Source organism: Saimiri boliviensis, chromosome X, assembly GCF_048565385.1.
Source record: "Saimiri boliviensis isolate mSaiBol1 chromosome X, mSaiBol1.pri, whole genome shotgun sequence".
NCBI lineage: Eukaryota > Metazoa > Chordata > Mammalia > Primates > Cebidae > Saimiri > Saimiri boliviensis.
The window spans coordinates 49,619,610-49,639,204 of NC_133470.1; the positions used below are offsets into that span (position 1 = coordinate 49,619,610).

Here is a 19,595-nt window from a genome sequence, read left to right on the forward strand (position 1 = left end):
TTAATCAGGGGACCAGGCAATAGAATTGTTTTTAAAAAGCTTGTCGGGCCGGGCACGGTGGCTCAAGCCTGTAATCCCAGCACTTTGGGAGGCCGAGGCGGGTGGATCACGAGGTCGAGAGATCGAGAGATCGAGACCATCCTGGTCAACATGGTGAAACCCCGTCTCTACTAAAAACACAAAAAAGTAGCTGGGCATGGTGGCGCGTGCCTGTAATCCCAGCTACTCGGGAGGCTGAGGCAGGAGAATTGCTTGAACCCAGGAGGCGGAGGTTGCGGTGAGCCGAGATTGTGCCATTGCACTCCAGCCTGGGTAACAAGAGCAAAACTCCGTCTCAAAAAAAAAAAAAAAAAAAAAAGCTTGTCAGGTGATGATCACATGCAGTCAGAGATAAGAACCATTTATCTGTATTGTCTCTAAATGAAACCTCCTCATATTTTCCAGATAAATACACTGAAACCAGAGGAGATGCAGTGACTTACAGTTGATGATAACCCAATTTAGCTCTGTACAATTTTTTAAAACTAATCATACTCTTTAAAATATGATGGCTCAAAATAAATGGAGACAATTATAGGGGAAAAAAGACAGAAAGCTGAAGGGAAGATAATTTGGTCTTACTGTACTTACCATATAGTCTGCAATATCCTCTGGTGCATCACCATCAACATCAAACTTGAAGGTGACCATCTTATTGTTGTGTGTCTCCAGCTGACACTCCACCATGTTATCTCCAGAGGTTGACACCTGAGTACAAACGTACAAACATTTCACCGGTTTAAGAATTAATCACTGACTTCTCTTTGCAAATTGTGCAGGGAACATCTCTACTAGTTCACATACAATATAAGTGGAAAATGGCTTAAATAGTTCAGAATCTAAAAAGATTATGTCTTCCCTTGGTGGAATACCATCTGAACAGCCATTCTATGACTAACCTAACAGATTCAAGTTACTCAGTAAAAAATAAGTTATAAATGTGATCCTGTGATAAAGAAAACAATACAACTTTTGTAAGAAGGCAAAAAAAAGTTCTAATAGTCACTAGAGCTATCTGCAATGCAAAGATTTAAATTTAATCATTGATTTCCAAAATTCTCTTAATCTATAAATTGACTCTAAGCAAAGAAGAGGCACTGCAAATGGAAATGTAAACTGGCTCAATCTTTATGGACAGCAATCTAGCAACATGTATCTAGAAACTTTAAAAATCTTCATATTCTGATGCATGAATCCGACTTCTATGGATCTAACAAGGAAATAATCAGGGATAGATACAAAGATTTATGTTCAAGGATTTTGCTGCAAAGATAGACAGACAGACAAAAAGAATAGAAGACACCAAGTTAGAAAAAAGACAGACTGGGAAAAAGACAGAAAGAAAGAATGTAAACCAAGAACATAGGGAATGATTACATTATTTCTCTGTATAAGCAGCTATCTAATGTGGCCATTTAAAATGTCATGTTATTGAAAATGTTATGATACAGGAAAACATACATGATATATTAGGTTTTTGAAAATGCAGGATATAAAATTACATATAGGTTTAAGCAGCCAAATGAAACATACATCATATGGTTAGAGATATGGGCTTTAAAGTCTGATCTAGGTTCAGATCTGACTTTATCCCTTGCTACTTGAGTGATCTTAGCAAATTACTTCACTCCTCTGGTCTTTAGTATTCTCATTTGTAAAGATGAGTATATACTACCACTTATCATACAGGGTTATTGAAGGATTAAATGATAAAATGCATGGATTACATTTAGGGTGCCTACCACAAAAGAACTCAATAGATTTTTGCTGTGATTACTAGTACTATTACAAGCGTAATAATGTAAAACACTACATGTACATACAGAAAAAAGAAAGAAAAACAAACTAAAACATTAATAGGAGCTATCTCTGACTGGTGGTTACAAATGGATTTTGTTTTCTTTCTTGTATTTCCCAAGTTTAAGAAGGAACACATAATACTCATACTGGAAAGTCTGTAATGGAGAAAAGGTTAGTTTAGAGAGGGTTTCACAATATTCTACAACTCACTTCTGCAGCATTGCCCCTCTCTGACCCTCCAAACCTCTATATCTACTCTTAACAAAACCATATTGACAAACTGACCTGAAGGACAGTAAGCTGAAATTTAGTTCCCTTTTCTGGTCGGGGACAGGAAGCTCTTCTCTGTTTGATCCGATCCTGTTTGCCATTTCCACTTAGGTTATCAGGGCTACTGATGTTTTCCTTCGTAGCTGCCACATCTTGATTCAAGCTAGTAATATTTTTTTAAAAAAGTAACTCATTCCAGTCTTGACAGTAAAATTCTAAGAAAAACTCCCAATTATAAAACCATCAATAATGAGTTTAAGGAAAACCAATAAATACTACAATATCTTTTTAAAAGTTATGATTGCACAACTCTGTGAATATACTAAAAGCTATTAAATTATACACTTTAAATGGGTGAATTATATGGTGTGTGAATTACATTTCAATAAAGCTTTTTTAAAAAGCTATTATGAAAAATCAAGATCACATTGTATTTACTTAGCAAACATCTTGCAGTGATGAGAATGAAAGAAAAACACTGACAGTATTAGATCTCGGCTCACCGCAACCTCTGCCTCTTGGGTTCAGGTAATTCTCCTGCCTCAGCCTCCTGAGTAGCTGGGATTACGGGCACGTGCCATCTTGCCTAGCTGATTTTTTGTATTTTAAGTAGAGACAGGGTTTCACCATGTTGACCAGGATGGTCACGATCTCTTGACCTTGTGATCTACCCGCCTCGGGCTCCCAAAGTGCTGGGATTCCTCTGTGGAACCTTTTATTATGGGGTGCTCTTGATTGGTTTTATCTTGTTTGTTTAGGGGTTACTTTATTTTATTTTATTTTTTAGGGGTTACTTTATTAGTATCTTCAAATAAAACTTCTAAAACCAAAACAATTATCGCTCAAAATATACCTGTTTATGTAATGAACTCAACAGGGTAGAACAGGTATGGGAGACAAGAATAGTGTTCTGCAGGAGGCAGAACAAGAAATGAAAATGAATGATGTAAAAATAGCTCAACATGATTAATTCTAATTAGTTACATTTCACAGGTTCACATCAATATTATTATGAAAGGGCAGGCTACCTTTTAGTTTATCTGTGTCAAAGGCATTTTTCAGGTTTTTTTTTTTTATACTCAAACATACTTCAATAAATACAAAAATTTCAATAAACATGTTTGAAATTTAAATAACAAGATCTAAGTCTCGGACATCTTTTTGAAATAGATATCTTTCAAATTAATTTAAGCAAGTTATTACTCCTAAAAACTACTCATGAAACATCTTATATATGGATGTACAAGAAGAGATAAAAATCTCCTAAATTTTTTATGTCCATATGACAAAGAATTTACATAAATAGAAGTAGTGGAAGAAGATATATTAATACTGCCCTTAGAGTTTTTTAAATACACAGAGAAATAGCAGTAACAAATAATCCCTTCAGAAATATAATTTTAGCCAATGGGCTATATAATTCACATTCCAAAGTTACTTAACACACCAGTTTAGTGTTTGGGACAAGATGGCAGAAACTCAACTCTCCCTGCTCCTCTCCTCTAAATACAGCTAAAAGTTCTAGAAATAATATAGTAGACAACCACAGGAGCACACATAAGAATGAAAAGATGAAAGTGGACTGGCTAGGGACCCCCAGGACTTGAGTAACAACATAGCAGCTTGGTATCTTCCAATTACCACCCAGTGAATAAAGGCAGTACAGGCCCAGTGTCTCCCAAATCCCACTCCAGAGGCAAAGGCAGCCCAAGCCCAGTGTCTCCTGATCTCCAACCCAGCAAGAGAAGAGGACTTAAGTGAGCCCTGTCCTTCCCCAGTGGCACTGGTAGGGTCCCCACCAGTAAGTAGAGTATAACCCGTAGGGGAGGCCTGGGAAAGCAGGCCTAGGGAAGCACTCCGTACCCCTTGGCCTCGCAGTGGGGGCCAGGGGTTCCAGGTGAACAAAACAGATCAGAATAGCAGTGCTGTAAGGACTTTGAAAACTAAATTGTCATCAGAATCACAGCCCACCAAAGTAAGCCAGAACCTATGCACCTAAACAAGGGTGACTGCCTGCTAACACAGAAGATTTAAACAGGCCAGGTGGCTCATGCCTAATCCCAGCACTTTGGGAGGCTGAGGCGGGCAGATCACCTAAAGTCAGGAGTTTGAGACCAGCCTGGCCAACATGGCGAAACCCCATCTGTATTAAAATAAATTAGCTGGGCATGGTGGCACATGCCTGTAATTCCAGCTACTCGGGAGGCTGAGGCAGAATTGCTTGAACCTGGGAAGTGGAGACTGCAGTAAGCCAAGATTGCACCATTGCACTCCAGCCTAGGCAACAGAGTAAGACTCTGTCTCAAAAAAAAAAAAAAAAAAAGACTTAAATAGGATCTATAGGCACGTGACATAATATGCAAAAGCATAGGAGACAAATGAAAATAAACTCCTTTGTCATAACAAAAACTAGAAAAATTACAACTTGAATACGAAAAGGTAATCAACAGATGCCAACACCAAGATAAATCAGTCAATGAAATCATCTAAGAAGAATAAGATGAGGTCAGGTGCTGTGGCTCACGTCTATAATCCCAGCACTCTAGGAGGCTGAGGTGAGCAGATCATTTGAGCTCAAGAGTTTGAGACCAGCCTGGCCAACATGGTGAAACCCCGGCTCTACTAAAAATACAAAAATTAGCCAGGCCTTGTGGCAGGCGCCTGTAATGCCAGCTACTTGGGAGGCTGTGGCACAAGAATTACTGGAACCAGGGAGGTAGAGGTTGCAATGAGCCGAGATCGTGCCATTGCACTGCAGCCTGGGCAACAGAGTCAGACTCCATCTCAAAAAAAAAAAAAACAAAAACAAACAAACAAAAAAAAACCAAAAAACGAAAAAACAAAAAACATGAATCAGACATTAGAATTATCTAACAAGAATGTTAATTATTTATTTATTTAGACAGAGTCTCGCTTTGTTGCCCAGGATGGAGAGCAGTGGTGTGATGTCAGCTCACTGCAACCTCTGCCTCCCAGGTTCAAGCAATCTCCAGGTCCCAGCCTCCCAAGTAGCTGGAACTGCAGGCATGTGCCACCACACCAGCTAATTTTTGTATTTTTAGTAGAGACAGGTTTCGCCATGTTGACCAGGCTGGTCTCAAACTTCTGACCTCAAGTGATCCGCCTGCCTCAGCCTCCCAAAGTGCTAGGATTACAGGAGCAAGCCACTGTGCCCAGCCTTTAACAAGAACTTTAAAGCAGCTATCATCAAAATTCTTCAATGAGCAATCACAAATAATCTTAAGACAAATGAAAAAAACAAAATCTTATAAAAGAAATAGAAGATATTAAGAAGAACTACATGGAAAGTATAGAACTAAACAATTGCAGAAATTAAAAAAAAAAAAATCTCACTGAATAGGCCTAATAGTAGAATGAGTAAACGATCAATGAACTTGAAGAAAGAACAATAAAAACTATCCCATCTATATTTTTATACAGAAAAATACTAGTTTTTACCTACTAAATAATACAATTATATATATGGTTGCCATTTATTTCTTTAGATTAGCTAGAATTTTACCCTAAACTCTATTGTTTCTTACTTCCTTCCTTAACCCTTACCATCTTTTCCTAGAACAGAAAGGTATAAATAAACACAACAAAAAAATCATCAGTTAACTGCACAATCCATATGATCCCTACTGACATAAAAAAGTAAAAATGATATCATTTTTATTAAACACCCACACAAGTACAAGAACACAGAAGCTTCTCTAGTCAAGATACACGAAACACTTAATGAGTACACAAACTTCAGCATATCCTTATTGTTCTCATGGTATTAATTTGAAGATACTTACCTTCGAACTAAATCCGGTTTTAGAAGAGCTGCTTGTTGTTCAACTCCAGCTGGTTGGGATACAGGCTGTAAACAGTACAGACATAAAACTTGCTATGATAACAGTAAAATTCAAGCTAAATATACAATTTGCTACTATTTCAGGAAACATGATAGTTTTGGTTACCTTGCAAACCTGGTAGAATATCTATAATATTGAATGTCTGTATCAATCCTGTTATTAATATTATTACCAAAGAAAAATAAAATTTAACAATACCTCAAGAACATCTTACACATCAAGATTTTTCATCCTAAAAAGTCAGCACTGCTATATGTACTTTTGTTTGAGTTGTTTTTCAATGGAAGACACTACTATCAAGCTTCCAGTCCTAGTTGTCAAACTACTAATTAAATTAGAGTTACTACCATTCTACAAGAAGATAAATCAATGACTCAAACTTTTTTTTTTTTTTTTTTTTTTTTTTTTAGACGGAGTTTCGCTCTTGTTGCCCAGGCTGGAGTGCAATGGCGCGACCTCGGCTCACCGCAACCTCCGCCTCCTGGGTTCAGGCAATTCTCCTGCCTCAGCCTCCTGAGTAGCTGGGATTACAGGCACGTGCCACCATGCCCAGCTAATTTTTTTGTATTTTTAGTAGAGACGGGGTTTCACCATGTTGACCAGGATGGTCTCGATCTCTTGACCTCGTGATCCACCCGCCTCAGCCTCCCAAAGTGCTGGGATTACAGGCTGGAGCCACCGCGCCCGGCTAATGACTCAAACTTTAGTTTATCATGCGGTCTGTCTGTCTCTCATCTCTTTTCACTAGACTATTTCAACCATCCCTTCAAGGAATTAGTATTCAGCAGCTGTAACATTGGCTTCTAGGAGAAAAGTTTTTAAGCTCGTAATAGGACAAATACCAACTCCACTGGAAACTAATTTTACATTTACCTAATCCATCCTCTATGCACTGCCACTGGGATTATAGCAGAGTAATCTTAGAATGCAAATCTAACAAAACTGATCATTTCTTTACCCAGTTGAAACCCCACATGATGGCTCCTCGTCTTCTATAAGATTAAAGTCCTTCAGATGGTAAACAATGTTCTCAATTAACTGGTCTGTACCCGCTTATCTGGCCTCATCTCTCTGAAGCCACACTAAACTGTAGCTCCTCTGCATAAGTTATGCTCTTCTACATACCGTGACTCTACTTATATTCCTCCACTTCCCTGAACTATTTCAAACTATTTCATCCTAATCAACCCATACCGAGAAATGTTTTCCTGGACTAGCTTCTAATTATAGGTAAGATAATTAGCTCTTTAACATAATCACTGTTTAAACCATGAGAGCAAATACTACAGCAAATAGATTTTTGGACAATTAAGATTCAACAAAATGTATCTAATTTAACAAATTTGTGTATAGTCCCAGTAAGTTGGAGCAGTAACATGGCATCCTGATGCATAAATCCAGAGACAAGTGTATGTACTAAGCAAAGAGAAACAAAACATAGTTACTAAACAATATGGAATTATATTTTATAATCACTTGCAATTATTAATGAGGTTATTAATGCTACTTTGTGCTGGTGCTCAAAATCATGGCTAATGTTTGGTTTATCTGCCTTCATATCTGACAGCTATAAGTTAAGCTCTGTCATAATATTTCTAAGGGTTTCAAAATTAGTATTTATGAAGAGGTGCTGGGTCATTTTTGCAGATGTCTTTCAAATTTAATAAAATGTTTCATTTTTACTTTTGTTTGTTTTTTGGTTTGAGTTGGAGTCTTGCTTTGCCACCCAGGCGGGAGTGCAGTGGTGTGATCTCAGCTCACTGTAACTTCCGTCTCCTACATTCAAGCAACTCTGCCTGAGCCCCCGAGTAGCTGGGACTACAGGTGTGTGCCCCACACCCAGCTTTCTTTTTTTTCTTTTCTTTTTTTTTTTTTTTGGTATTTTTAGTCGAGACGGGGTTTCATCATGTTGACCACGCTGGTCTCAAACTCCTGACCTCAAGTGATTTACCTGTCTTGACCTCCCAAAATGTTGGGATTATAGGCGTGAGCCACCATGCATGGTCCATTTTTACTTTTGCCTAAGACTACAGTCAGCCCTTTGTATCTGTGCATTCTGCATCTATGGATTCAACCAACCTTGGATTGAAAATGTAATATTCTGGCTGGGCATGGTGGCTCAAACCTGTAACCTCAGTACTTTAGGAGGCCAAGGCAAGAGTACTCTTGAGCCCAGGAGTTTGAGGTTACAGTGACCTATGATTACACCACTGCAGTCCAGCCTGGGCAACAGAGCAAGACCCTGTCTTTAAAAAAAAAGAAAGAAAGAGAAAGAAAGAAAGAAAGAAAGAAAGGAAAAAGAGAAGAGAAAAAAAAAAGACAAGTATTGTCAGGACTCAGAACCCTTGGATATGGAGGGCTGAGTTCATGTGTGTGATTCTACAGGGCCAACTGTAGGGCTTAGCATCCTTGGATTTTGGTAACCAAGAGAAGTCTGGAACCAATCCCCTACAGATACCAAGCGACAATTGTACTATCATGTTGCATATTGATGTAATGGTGACTTACCTTAGGGTAGATTTGAGGCTTGATAAGTCTGTTTGTACAAAATTAATTTATTTTCTTATTACCAAAGCAAGATGAATAAAGATAAGCTTGTTTAACACCTTGGTGTATATTCTTTGAGACCATTTTCCGTACACACACACATCTTTAATGTAATCATAATGTATGTACTCTTTTATAACCTTTTTTTTTACTTAAAACATTACCTTAAGTGTCTAAGCACATGTTAAGGGCTACTTAATATCCTTTAATATATACATACCATTATTTATTTAATGGAGCAAGTAAGGGAGACAAACATCTAATTTTTTTGCTATTTGCAACTATATTTCATATTTTGAGGAATATTCTTGTAGCTAAATCTTTGCATGTACTCTTTTTTTTTTTTTTTTTTTTTGGAGACGGAGTTTCACTCTTGTTACCCAGGCTGGAGTGCAATGGCGCAATCTCGGTTCACCGCAACCTCCGCCTCCTGGGTTCAGGCGATTCTCCTGCCTCAGCCTCCTGTGTGGCTGGAATTACAGGCACGCGCCACCATGCCCAGCTAATTTTTTTGTATTTTTAGTAGAGACGGGGTTTCACCATGTTGACCAGGATGGTCTCGATCTCTTGACCTCGTGATCCACCCGCCTCGGCCTCCCAAAGTGCTGGGATTACAGGCTTGAGCCACCGTGCCCGGCCTGCATGTATTCTTAATTATTTCCTTAGGAAACCTTTCTAAAAATGGAATTGCTTGATATATATTGCCAAATTGCCCTTCAGAAAGGTCTAACCAGTTTACAGTCCTACCAGAGGTTTGTGAAAGTATCCATTTTCCTTTACATTTGGCATTTGCTATCCTACAAAAATGTTTAATTATTAAATGTATATAATAACATTATAAAAAGTAGAAAAATGGGAAAAATCACCTAGAATGCTATTTCCCTAACATGGCTATGATTATAATATTTGTTATAATAGTATAGGCTTCTGTCATATATATAAATAGTTGTAATTATACAGTTTTTTTCCTGCTTTTTAAAATGTATTAAGTATTTTTCCTTACCTTTATTGGCCTGCATTATTTTAGTTTTTAATGGGCACGCGATAGTATAGTAAGTATTCATATTTATCTAACTCCTCCCCTATTCCTGGATAACTTACTGCCAATTTTTATTACATATAAATAAAAATACAGTAAAAATACAGAGACAGCTACCATAGCCAACATTCACTATGAAACAAGCTGTGTACTATGTGCTTTTTCCTTCCTTTTTATTATTTTCTTCAGATTAATATCCAGGATTGGTAATATCAGACCATGAACATTTTTATGGCACAATTTTTCTTCCTATGTCACCCTTTCCTTTCTTATTTCTTTCTAGCTTCACACATTTATTGGAATCCTAGTGTGTAGCAGGCACTGTGCTAAGAGGCAGTGAGAATACAAAATGAATTTGATGCAGACCTTGGAGTCAGACATTAAATATATATGATAAAGAGTGGGCTGCACGCAGTGGCTCATGCCTATAATCCCAGCACTTTGGGAGGCTGAGGTGAGTGGATCACCTAAGGTCAGGAGTTCGAGCCCAGCCTGACCAATATGGTGAAACCCCGTCTCTACTAAAAAGACAAAAATTAGGCAGGGCGTGGTAGCTCACACCTGTAATCCCAGCACTTTGGGAGGCCGAGGTGGGCGGATCACGAGGTAAAGAAATCGAGACCATCCTGGCCAACATGGTGAAACCCCCCTCTCTACTAAAAATACAAAAAGTAGCTGGGCGTGGTGGCATGTGCCTGTGGTCCCAGCTACTCGGGAGGCTGAGGTGGAGGAATCTCTTGAACCCAGGAGGTGGAGGTTGCAGTGAGCCGAGATTGCGCCACTGCACTCTACCGGCCTGGCGACAGAGCAAGACTCCGTCTCAAAAAAAAAAAAAAAAAAAAAAAAAAATCATGGTGGCGTGCACCTGTAGTCTCAGCTACTCAGGAGGCTGAGGCAGGAGAATTGCTTGAATCGGGGAGGCGGAGGTTCCAGTGAGCCAAGACAGTGCTGCTGCACTCCAGCCTGGGTGACAAGAGCAAAACTGTCTCAAAAAAAAAAGAAGAAGAAGAAAAAGTAGATAGAGCTACTTCTGCTAGGGAAGGAATGGGGAATCAATCTTGGTTATATTCTTGGGGCTCCCCTAACTGGTTCTGGGGTCTTATGCAATGCCAAACCTTGGGAAGGTGTTGAAGAGGATCTTTCTCCTTTACTTGCTCCACCACTCCTCTCCTCCTCCCATCAGTAGTTCTCAGCCCTGGCTGCACTTTATAATACCCGGGGAAGGAGAGAAGAACAGAAGGGGAGATGGGAAGAACAAAGAGATAAAAAGCTAAGCCCATGTACAACATCCTAGAGATTCTGAAGCAGTCATTACGGAGCGAAGGAGACCAGTAAAACTGAGATGTCCTTTTAAACATTTCATACATTGCTTTATCATGTTATTGATGTTACAAAGCATATCTTTCCCCTGAAGTACTTTTAGCAACCACTATTCGTTGAACACTGATTACATGCCAGACACTTCTCACATTTTATATTGCCTAATCCTAACAAGCCTGCAATACAGGCATTTTTTTCTAACATAATAAAAATTCTCCAACATATAGAAAACTTGCAATGTTCCATGAATAAATCATATATCTACCACCAACCATAGTCTGTGGGATATTACTATATGTACATTATCCCATATCTATCCATCAATCCATCTTACTTTTATATAGTTAAAAGTAAGTTGCAAAATAAGATAGGCATTTTAAAACTTTTACAACCATTTAAAAGCATTTCACACACAAAAAGAACCAAAGCTGGGAGAGATTAAATAACTTTCCACAAGTCACACAGTGAGTTCAAAGAGCCAAAATTGAAACTCAGGTCTAACTTGACACAAATTGGCTCAAGCCTGTATGTATGCTGTATATACCTGGTTAACAGTGGAATTTTTGCTTGTTTAATTAAAGAAAATGATCACTGTGCATGATGCCCAATTCCATTTTTTTTTTTTTTTTTTTTTTTTTTTTTTTTTTTGAGACGGAGTTTCGCTCTCGTTACCCAGGCTGGAGTGCAATGGCGCGATCTGGGCTCACCGCAAACTCCGCCTCCTGGGTTCAGGCAATTCTCCTGCCTCAGCCTCCTGAGTAGCTGGGATTACAGGCATGCGCCACCATGCCCAGCTGATTTTTTGTATTTTTAGTAGAGACGGGGTTTCAGCATGTTGACCAAGATGGTCTCGATCTCTTGACCTTGTGATCCACCCGCCTCAGGCCTCCCAAAGTGCTGGGATTACAGGCTTGAGCCACCGCGCCCGGCCCCAATTCCATATTTTTATATTTATATAGAATCCTTCATCTATGAAAACATTGTCTTATATAAGCCCAATTGTTGGTGAAGCCAAGATTCTGTCTGAGCAGAATTTTTTTTTTTTTTTTTTTTTTTTGAGACAGGGTCTCACTCTGTTGCCCAGGCTGGAGTATAGCTTCAACCTCCCAGGCTCAAAGTTATTCTCCCACTTCAGCCTCCTGAGTAGCTGAGACTGCAGGCATGTGCCACCACAACTGGCTAATTCTTTCAAAAAAAAATTTGGACCAGGCGTGGTGGCTCTCACACCTGAGGCAGGTGGATCACCTGAGGTTGGGAGTTAGGGACCAGCCTGGCCAACAGGGTGAAACCCTGTCTCTAATAAAAATATATAAGTTTGCCAGATGTGCTGGCACATGCCTGTAATCCGAGTTACTCAGGAGACTGAAGCACAGGAATTGCCTGAACTTAGGAGTAGAGGTTGCACTGAGGCATGATTGTGCCACTACATTCTAGCCTGGGTGAGAGAGAGAGACTGTCTCCAAAAAAAATTGTTTTTTATAGAGATGGGGGTCTCAGTATGTTGCCCAGGCTGGTCTCGAACTACTGGGACCAAGCAATCCTCTTGCCTTGACCTTCCAGAGTGGTGGGATTACAGGCACGAGCCACTGTGCCAGGCCTGAACAATGAAATTTACCCTAAGTTAAAAAACTGATCCAAAGCACAGTTCCTGGGATAAAACTCACATAATGACATCCAGGCTATTACACAGGCCAAAATGATGAAAACATACCAGCACTACAAAGACTGACGGATAAAAGAGTGATAGGAACTATGACAGATAAAAGAGTGATAGGAACTAGGAAGAAGTTCCATTAACTACAAGGCAGGCAGAACTGAACTGAGGGGAGCCTAACTGAAAGCAGACTTACACTTCAAACTTTTATTCTAATACTGCCCCCTGTTGAGTGACCAAAGGTCTGTAAGAACTGGTAAAGTGATCAGACACTGGTCTCGCCTCAGCCCTACAAAGCTTTCTACAGGTATTTGGAAAGAACAACTAACTTTTTTTTTTTTTTTTTTTTTTTTTTTTTTTTTAATGGCAAGAATGAGAATGCATATTGGAGAAGAAAAGGAGAGGAAAGACTGAGCCTTTTTGCGGTCTGGAAGGTAGAGATCGTATAAGTAAAGTTAAATGAGAAAGGATGCAGAAAGGAAACATTGTAGCAGCCCTGCATGTTGGAGATCACAATCTTTAATGTATTTGATTATTTCAGAACATTAGATAACTCATTATGGGAGTAAAAGTAAACCACACTTCAGTACAGAAAAACCATAATATGCTTACTAATACACAGAAAGTATACATCTCCTTGCCCTCAAGCTGTAGACCTATGAAAGGGTTTAATCATCATTCAGGAGGAAAATGGGGTCAGGCACGGTGGCTCATGCCTGTAATCCCAGCCCTTTGGGAGGCCGAGGCAGGTGAATCACTTGAGGTGAGGAGTTCGAGACTAGCCTGGCCAATATGGTGAAACCCCATTTCTACTGAAAGTACAAAAATTAGCCTAGTGTGGTGGTGTGTGCCTGTAATTCTAGCTACTTGTGAGGCTAAAGCAAGAGAATCTCTCGAACCCAGGTGGCAGAGGTTGCAGTGAACGGAGATTGCACAACTGCACTCCAGCCTGAGCAACAGAGCAAGACTCCGTCTGAGAAAAAAAAAAAAAAAAAAAAAGGAAAAAAGAAGCCAAAGAAAATCTACACGAGGTCAGAGAGTTGTGCAGGGGAGTCCAGATCCTGCAGGGCTTTGCAGGCCGTTAAGTACATTATTGTGGCTTTTACTATGAGAGAAATAAGCAACGAGAGGTTTTGGGTCTCTGAGACATGTTGTGACCTGCATTTTAAAAGTATCATTGTGTCCCACAAGAAGAAAAAGGCTACAAAAGAACAAAAACAAAAGAAAGAACAATTAGGAGACAACTACAATTATTCAAGTAAGAGATGAGGCCAGGCACAGTGGCTCATGCCAGTAATCCCAGCACTTCGGAAGGCCAAGGCAGGCAGATCACTTGAGGTGAGGAGTTCGAGACCACCCTAGCCAACATGGTGAAACCTGGTCTCTATCAAAAAATACAAAAATTAGCCAGGTGTGGTGGCAGGTGCCTGTACTCCCTGCTATTCAGGAGACAAAGGTTGCAGTGAGCCGAGATCATGCCACCACACTCCCAAGCTGGACAACAGAATGAGACTCTGTCTCCAAAAAAAAAAAAAAAAAAAACAAGAAAGAAAGAAAAAGAGCTGAATTAGACCAGCATGACAATGGTGAACATGTTGAGAAGTCAAGATCCAGATATATATTAAAGTAAGTCAAATAAAATATACACAATGGAGCACTATGCAGCAATAAACAAGAATGAGCTACTATCATTGATGGAACTGGAGGTCATTATATGAAGTGAAATAAGGCAGGCACAGAAAGATGAATTTGGCATGTTCTCAACTTATGTGTGGGAGCTAAAAAACTACAACAATTGAATTCACAGAGCTAGAAAGTAGAAGGATGGATACCATAGGCTGGGAAGGGTAGTGGGGAGAGTCACGGAAGGAGTGGGGAAGGTTAATGGGTATTTAATAGTACAACAAGGCAACTACAGTTGATAATAATTGTACATTTAAAAATAACTAAGACTATAATTAGATTGTAACACAAAGGATAAATGCTTGAGGTGATAGATACCCCATTTGCCCTGATGTGATTATTATGCATTGTATGCCTATATCAAAATATCTCTTTTTATTCTTTTGAGACAAGGTTTTGCTCTGTCACCCAGGCTGAAATGCAGTCACGTGATTAAGACTCACTGCAGCCTTATCTCTCAGGCTCAAGCAATACTCCCACTTCCGCCTCCTGAGTCTCTGAGACTAAAGGCATGGGCCACCATGCCCAGCTAATATTTTTTATGTTTATTATTTTTTTTAATTTTACATCAAGTTCTGGGATACATGTGCTGAACGTGCAGGTTTCTTACATAGGTATACCTGTGCCATGGTGGTTTGCTGCACCTATTAATCCGTCATCTGGGTTTCAAGCTCCACATGCATTAGGTATTTGTCCTAATGCTCTCCTTCCCCTTTCCCCCCAGCACCCGACAGGCCCCGGTGTGTGATGTTCCCCTCCCTGTGTCCATGTGTTCTCATTGTTCAGCTCCCACTTATGAGTAAGAAAATGCGGTGTTTGCTTTTCTGTTCCTGTGTTAGTTTGCCGAGGATGATGGTTTCCAGCTTCATCCATGTGGGTATATACCCAAAGGATTACTAATCATTCTACTATAAAGACACACTAATCATTCTACTATAAAGACATGTGTACTATATGCACACGTATGTTTACTGCAGCACTATTTACAATAGCAAAGACTTGGAACCAACCCAAATGCCCATCAATGACAGACTGGATTAAGAAAATATGGCACATATACACTATGGAATACTATGCAGACATGAAAAAGAATTAAAAAAATTTTTTTTGTGGAGATGGGATTTTGCCATGTTGCCCTGGCTGGTCTCAAACTTCTGGGCTCAAGTGATCCTCCTGCCTTGGTCTCCCAAAGTGCTGGGATTACGGGCAAGAGCCACCATGCCCAGGCCTAAAATAACTCGTGTACTACATAAATATATGCACCTGCTATGTACTCCCCCAAACATTTTTAAAAAGTAAGAGTCGAAAGACATGCTGATGGTTTGAAGTGGATTATAAGAGAAAGCAAACAATAAAAGATGACCACAGCTGACTGAGCATGGTGGCTCATGCCTGTAATCCCAGCACTTTGGGAAGCTGAGGCAGGGGGATCACTTGAAGTCAGGAATTCCAGACCAGCCTGGCCAATATGGTGAAACGCCATCTCTACTAAAAATACAAAAATTAGCCGGTATGTGTGAACCTGTAAGTGCCTGCAATCCCAGCTACTCAGGAGGCTGAGGCAAGAAAATCACTTGAACCTAGGAGGCAGAAGTTGCAGTGAGCCAAGACAGTACCACTGCACTCCAGCCTGGGTGACAGAACAAGACTCTGTTTTTTTGTTTCTTTTTTTTTGTTTTTTTCTTAAAAAAAGAACCATAGCTATATGGTTTGAATAAGGAAAGACAGAGTTGCCATTTGTTGAGATGGGGACGACAGTGAAAAGAGCAGGCTTGGGGTGGTGAAAAGTGCAAATGTTAAGTGTTTGATTTTGGATATATTTAATTTGAAATGTCATTATACAACCAAGTGGAGATCTTGAGTGTACACTGGAGATATATCGCAAAAAATATATAAATTCTCTCCTAGTACACAAAGTCAGAAGCAAAGTCAGCTATGAAATATGAATGCACACACACACTTCATAGCCTGTCTGCTGAGAACTCTAGAAGCAATAATTCCCTAGTAGCAGCAAACACACTCAATAGTTAGGCTGTTTTTCTAAATTACATTACCCACTAAAAGGAATTAGGGGGAAGCCGAGGCGGGGGGATCGCTTGAACCCAGGAGTCAATGACTAGCCTAGGCAACAGAGCAAGACCTTGCGTCTTCAAAAAATTAAAAAACTAACTGGGCATGGTGGCACATGCGTATAGTCCCAGCTATTTGAGAGGCTGAGATGGGAGGATTGTTTGAGTCCAGGAGCCAGGTTGAGGCTGCAGTAAGCCATGATCTTGCCACTGGCACTCCAGCTTGAGTAACAGAGCAAGAATGCCTCAAAAAAAATTTTAAAATGTAAATAAATCAATAAATTAAAGGAATCAGAGCTCCATGGAGAAATAGTTGGATTCCAAGGTGGAGCGGGGGAAAGACAAAATGAGCCTAGAATATCTGTCTTGCTGTGCCCAGAAAGTAGGGAAGTATTCAAAGAATGATGGGAAAATGTCAAAAGGACACAAATGCTACCATGAATGGGCCCCCAAATCAAGGGCATTTTAATCATTTAAATAAGTAATGCTAGTATTGTATTATAACCTAGTAAATAAAATAAGATCCCCATGAGTCCATAGTAACATAAATAAATACATACATAAATAAGAACAGCCAACTAATAAATAGAAAGAGGAATAATGGAGTTAGAAAATCATAAATGGATGCTAAAACTAGTGAGTGAAAGTTTAATGAGGAAACGGATATTTACATAGCCTCAAAATATCTCCCAATAAAGGACTCATAAACTATAAAGGCAGAAATGACAACTTTGTAGCAGAGAAGCTTGGCATGCCCCACTTGAAACAAGTAATAAAAGTTAACCTCACCAATATTGGGACAAACTGGCATTTACTTCTATTATGATACACTGAGAAGAACACAACATCACTTATACAATATTCCTGCCAATCATGCATTATTTGAATATAATCATGGGGAAACTTCAACCAAACCCAAACTGAGAGATATTCTACAAAAAAAAACTGGCCTCTGCATTTCAACACTGTCAAGACAGACAGAAAAAAAGTTGAAGAATGGCTCAAAATTAAAACAGACGAAATTTAAATTTGAATAGGCACTTCACCAAAGAATGTATTTGAATCTCTTTTACTTATGTGAAAAAATGCTCAACATCATTACTTACCAGGAAAATGCAAGTTAAAAACCACAATATATGACCACATGGAACCCATTACAACAGCTAAAATTTAAATGACTGACAATATTAAGCATAGATAAGGATGAGGAGTAACTGGAAGTCTCATACATTGCCAGCAGGAACGTATTTTGGTACAACAGCTTTGGAAAACTGTCTGGCATTGTAAGGCATGGCTAATACTACCCTTATCCTGTGACCTAACAATCCCATTTCTAAGTATATATGCAAGAGAAATGAGTGCATATATTCACCAAAAAAATATACAGGAAAGCTCACAGCAGCTTTATACATAAGCGCCAAAAACTAGAACCAATCCTAATGTACATGGATAGGAGAACGGATAACTGAATCGTGGTATATTCCACAAAGGAACAACTAACAGCAATGAAACAAACTACTGATATATGCAGTAATGTAGATGAATCTCGGTGAACTTTCTAGGGGGCTGGAAGTGTTCTGTATCTTCATTTGTACTTCATGAAGATATACATACATGAAAACTCATCAAACTGCACATTTAGGATACCTTAATGAATGTATATCCCTTGGTTAAAAAAAAAGACATCTAAAAATAGCTGGTATGATTCAATTCTGATAAAATACTAGACATTTTTCAAGCATACATAGCATGAAAAATGTCTAGAAAAACTTCAAAGTTTTATTTTTGAGAGTTAGGATCATAGATAACTTTAGCTTTCTTTATAAATTTCTGTACTTTTAAAAAGTATGAGAAGAAAAGTTATTTTTATTTATCTTTTTTTTTTTTTTTTGAAACGGAGTTTCCCTCTTGTTACCCAGGCTGGAGTGCAATGGCACGATCTCGGCTCACCGCAACCTCTGTCTCCTGGGTTCAAGCAATTCTCCTGCCTCAGCCTCCCGAGTAGCTGGGACTACAGGCGTGCACCACCATGCCCAGCTAATTTTTGTATTTTTAGAAGAGACGGGGTTTCACCATATTGACCAGGATGGTCTCGATCTCTTGACCTTGTGATCCACACGCCTCGGCCTCCCAAAGTGCTGGGATTATAGGCGTCCTGAAATTTTTTTAGGCATAATTTCCTTAACTTTGAATATACAGTTTGTCCCTTGGTATATGTGGGGATAGGTTCCAGGACTCCTGCGTATGCCAAAATTCACACAGTCGAGTTCCACAGGTGGCCCCGAGGAATGCACACGTAGTCAAAATGTCAGCCCTCCATATATGCAGGTTTCACATCCCAGAATACTATATTTTTGATCCATATTTGGTTGAAAACAATCCACATATAAGTGGACCTATACAGTTCAAACCTGTTTTGTTCAAGGTTCAACTGTATTTATAATAGCTGATATAAAAGTTTTTTCTTTTCTTTTCTTTTCTTTTTTTTTTTTTGAGACGGAGTTTCGTTCTTGTTACCCAGGCTGGAATGCAATGGGGCAATCTTGGTTCACCGCAACCTCCGCCTCCTGGGTTCAGGCAATTCTCCTGCCTCAGCCTCCTGAGTAGCTGGGATTACAGGCACGCGCCACCATGCCCAGCTAATTTTTTGTATTTTTTTTAGTAGAGACGGGGTTTCACCACATTGACCAGGATGGTCTCGATGTCTTGACCTCGTGATCCACCCGCCTCGGCCTCCCAAAGTGCTGGGATTACAGGCTTGAGCCACCGTGCCCGGCCAAAAAGTTATTTTTAAAAACCTATTTTTTTCTTTTCTTTTCTTTTTTTGAGACAGAGTTTCTTTCTTGTTGACCAGGCTGGAGTGCAGTGGAGTGGGCTTGGCTTCCTGCAACCTCCACCTCCTGGATTCAAGTGATTCTCCTGCCTCATCCTCCCAAGTAGCTGGGATTACAGGCACCCACCACCACACCCAGCTAATTTTTTTTGTTGTTGTTAAAGTTCTGGGATACATTCACAGCAATGTGAAGGTTTGTTACATAGGTATACATGTGCCATGGTGGTTTGCTGCACCTATCAACCCATCATCTAGGTTTTAAGCTCCATATGCATTAGGTATTTGTCCTAATGCTCTCCCTCCCCTTTCCCGCCGCCCCCCACAGCTCCCCCATGTGTGATGTTCCCCTCCCTGTGTCCATGTGTTCTCATTGTTCAACTCTCACTTATGAGTGAGAACATGCAGTGTTTGGTTTTCTGTTCCTGTGTTACTGTTGAGAATAATGGCTTCCAGTTTCATCCATGTCCCTGCAAAGGAC

At 39.6% G+C, this 19,595-nt stretch overlaps 1 protein-coding gene across 4 annotated transcripts in view; it reads right to left on the minus strand.

Moving 5' to 3' along the window:
- WNK3 (WNK lysine deficient protein kinase 3) overlaps window positions 1-19,595 on the minus strand; it is a 183,848-nt gene that overhangs the window by 63,303 nt on the left and 100,950 nt on the right. For all 4 annotated transcript variants that reach the window (XM_074392315.1, XM_074392314.1, XM_074392313.1 and 1 more), the window contains exons 11-13: window positions 5,913-5,977; window positions 2,125-2,272; window positions 631-747 (exon numbers count right to left, since the gene is read on the minus strand). In XM_074392315.1, coding sequence (XP_074248416.1) covers window positions 631-747; window positions 2,125-2,272; window positions 5,913-5,977 — 330 coding nt within the window. The remainder of the gene's footprint in view (window positions 1-630; window positions 748-2,124; window positions 2,273-5,912; window positions 5,978-19,595) is intronic.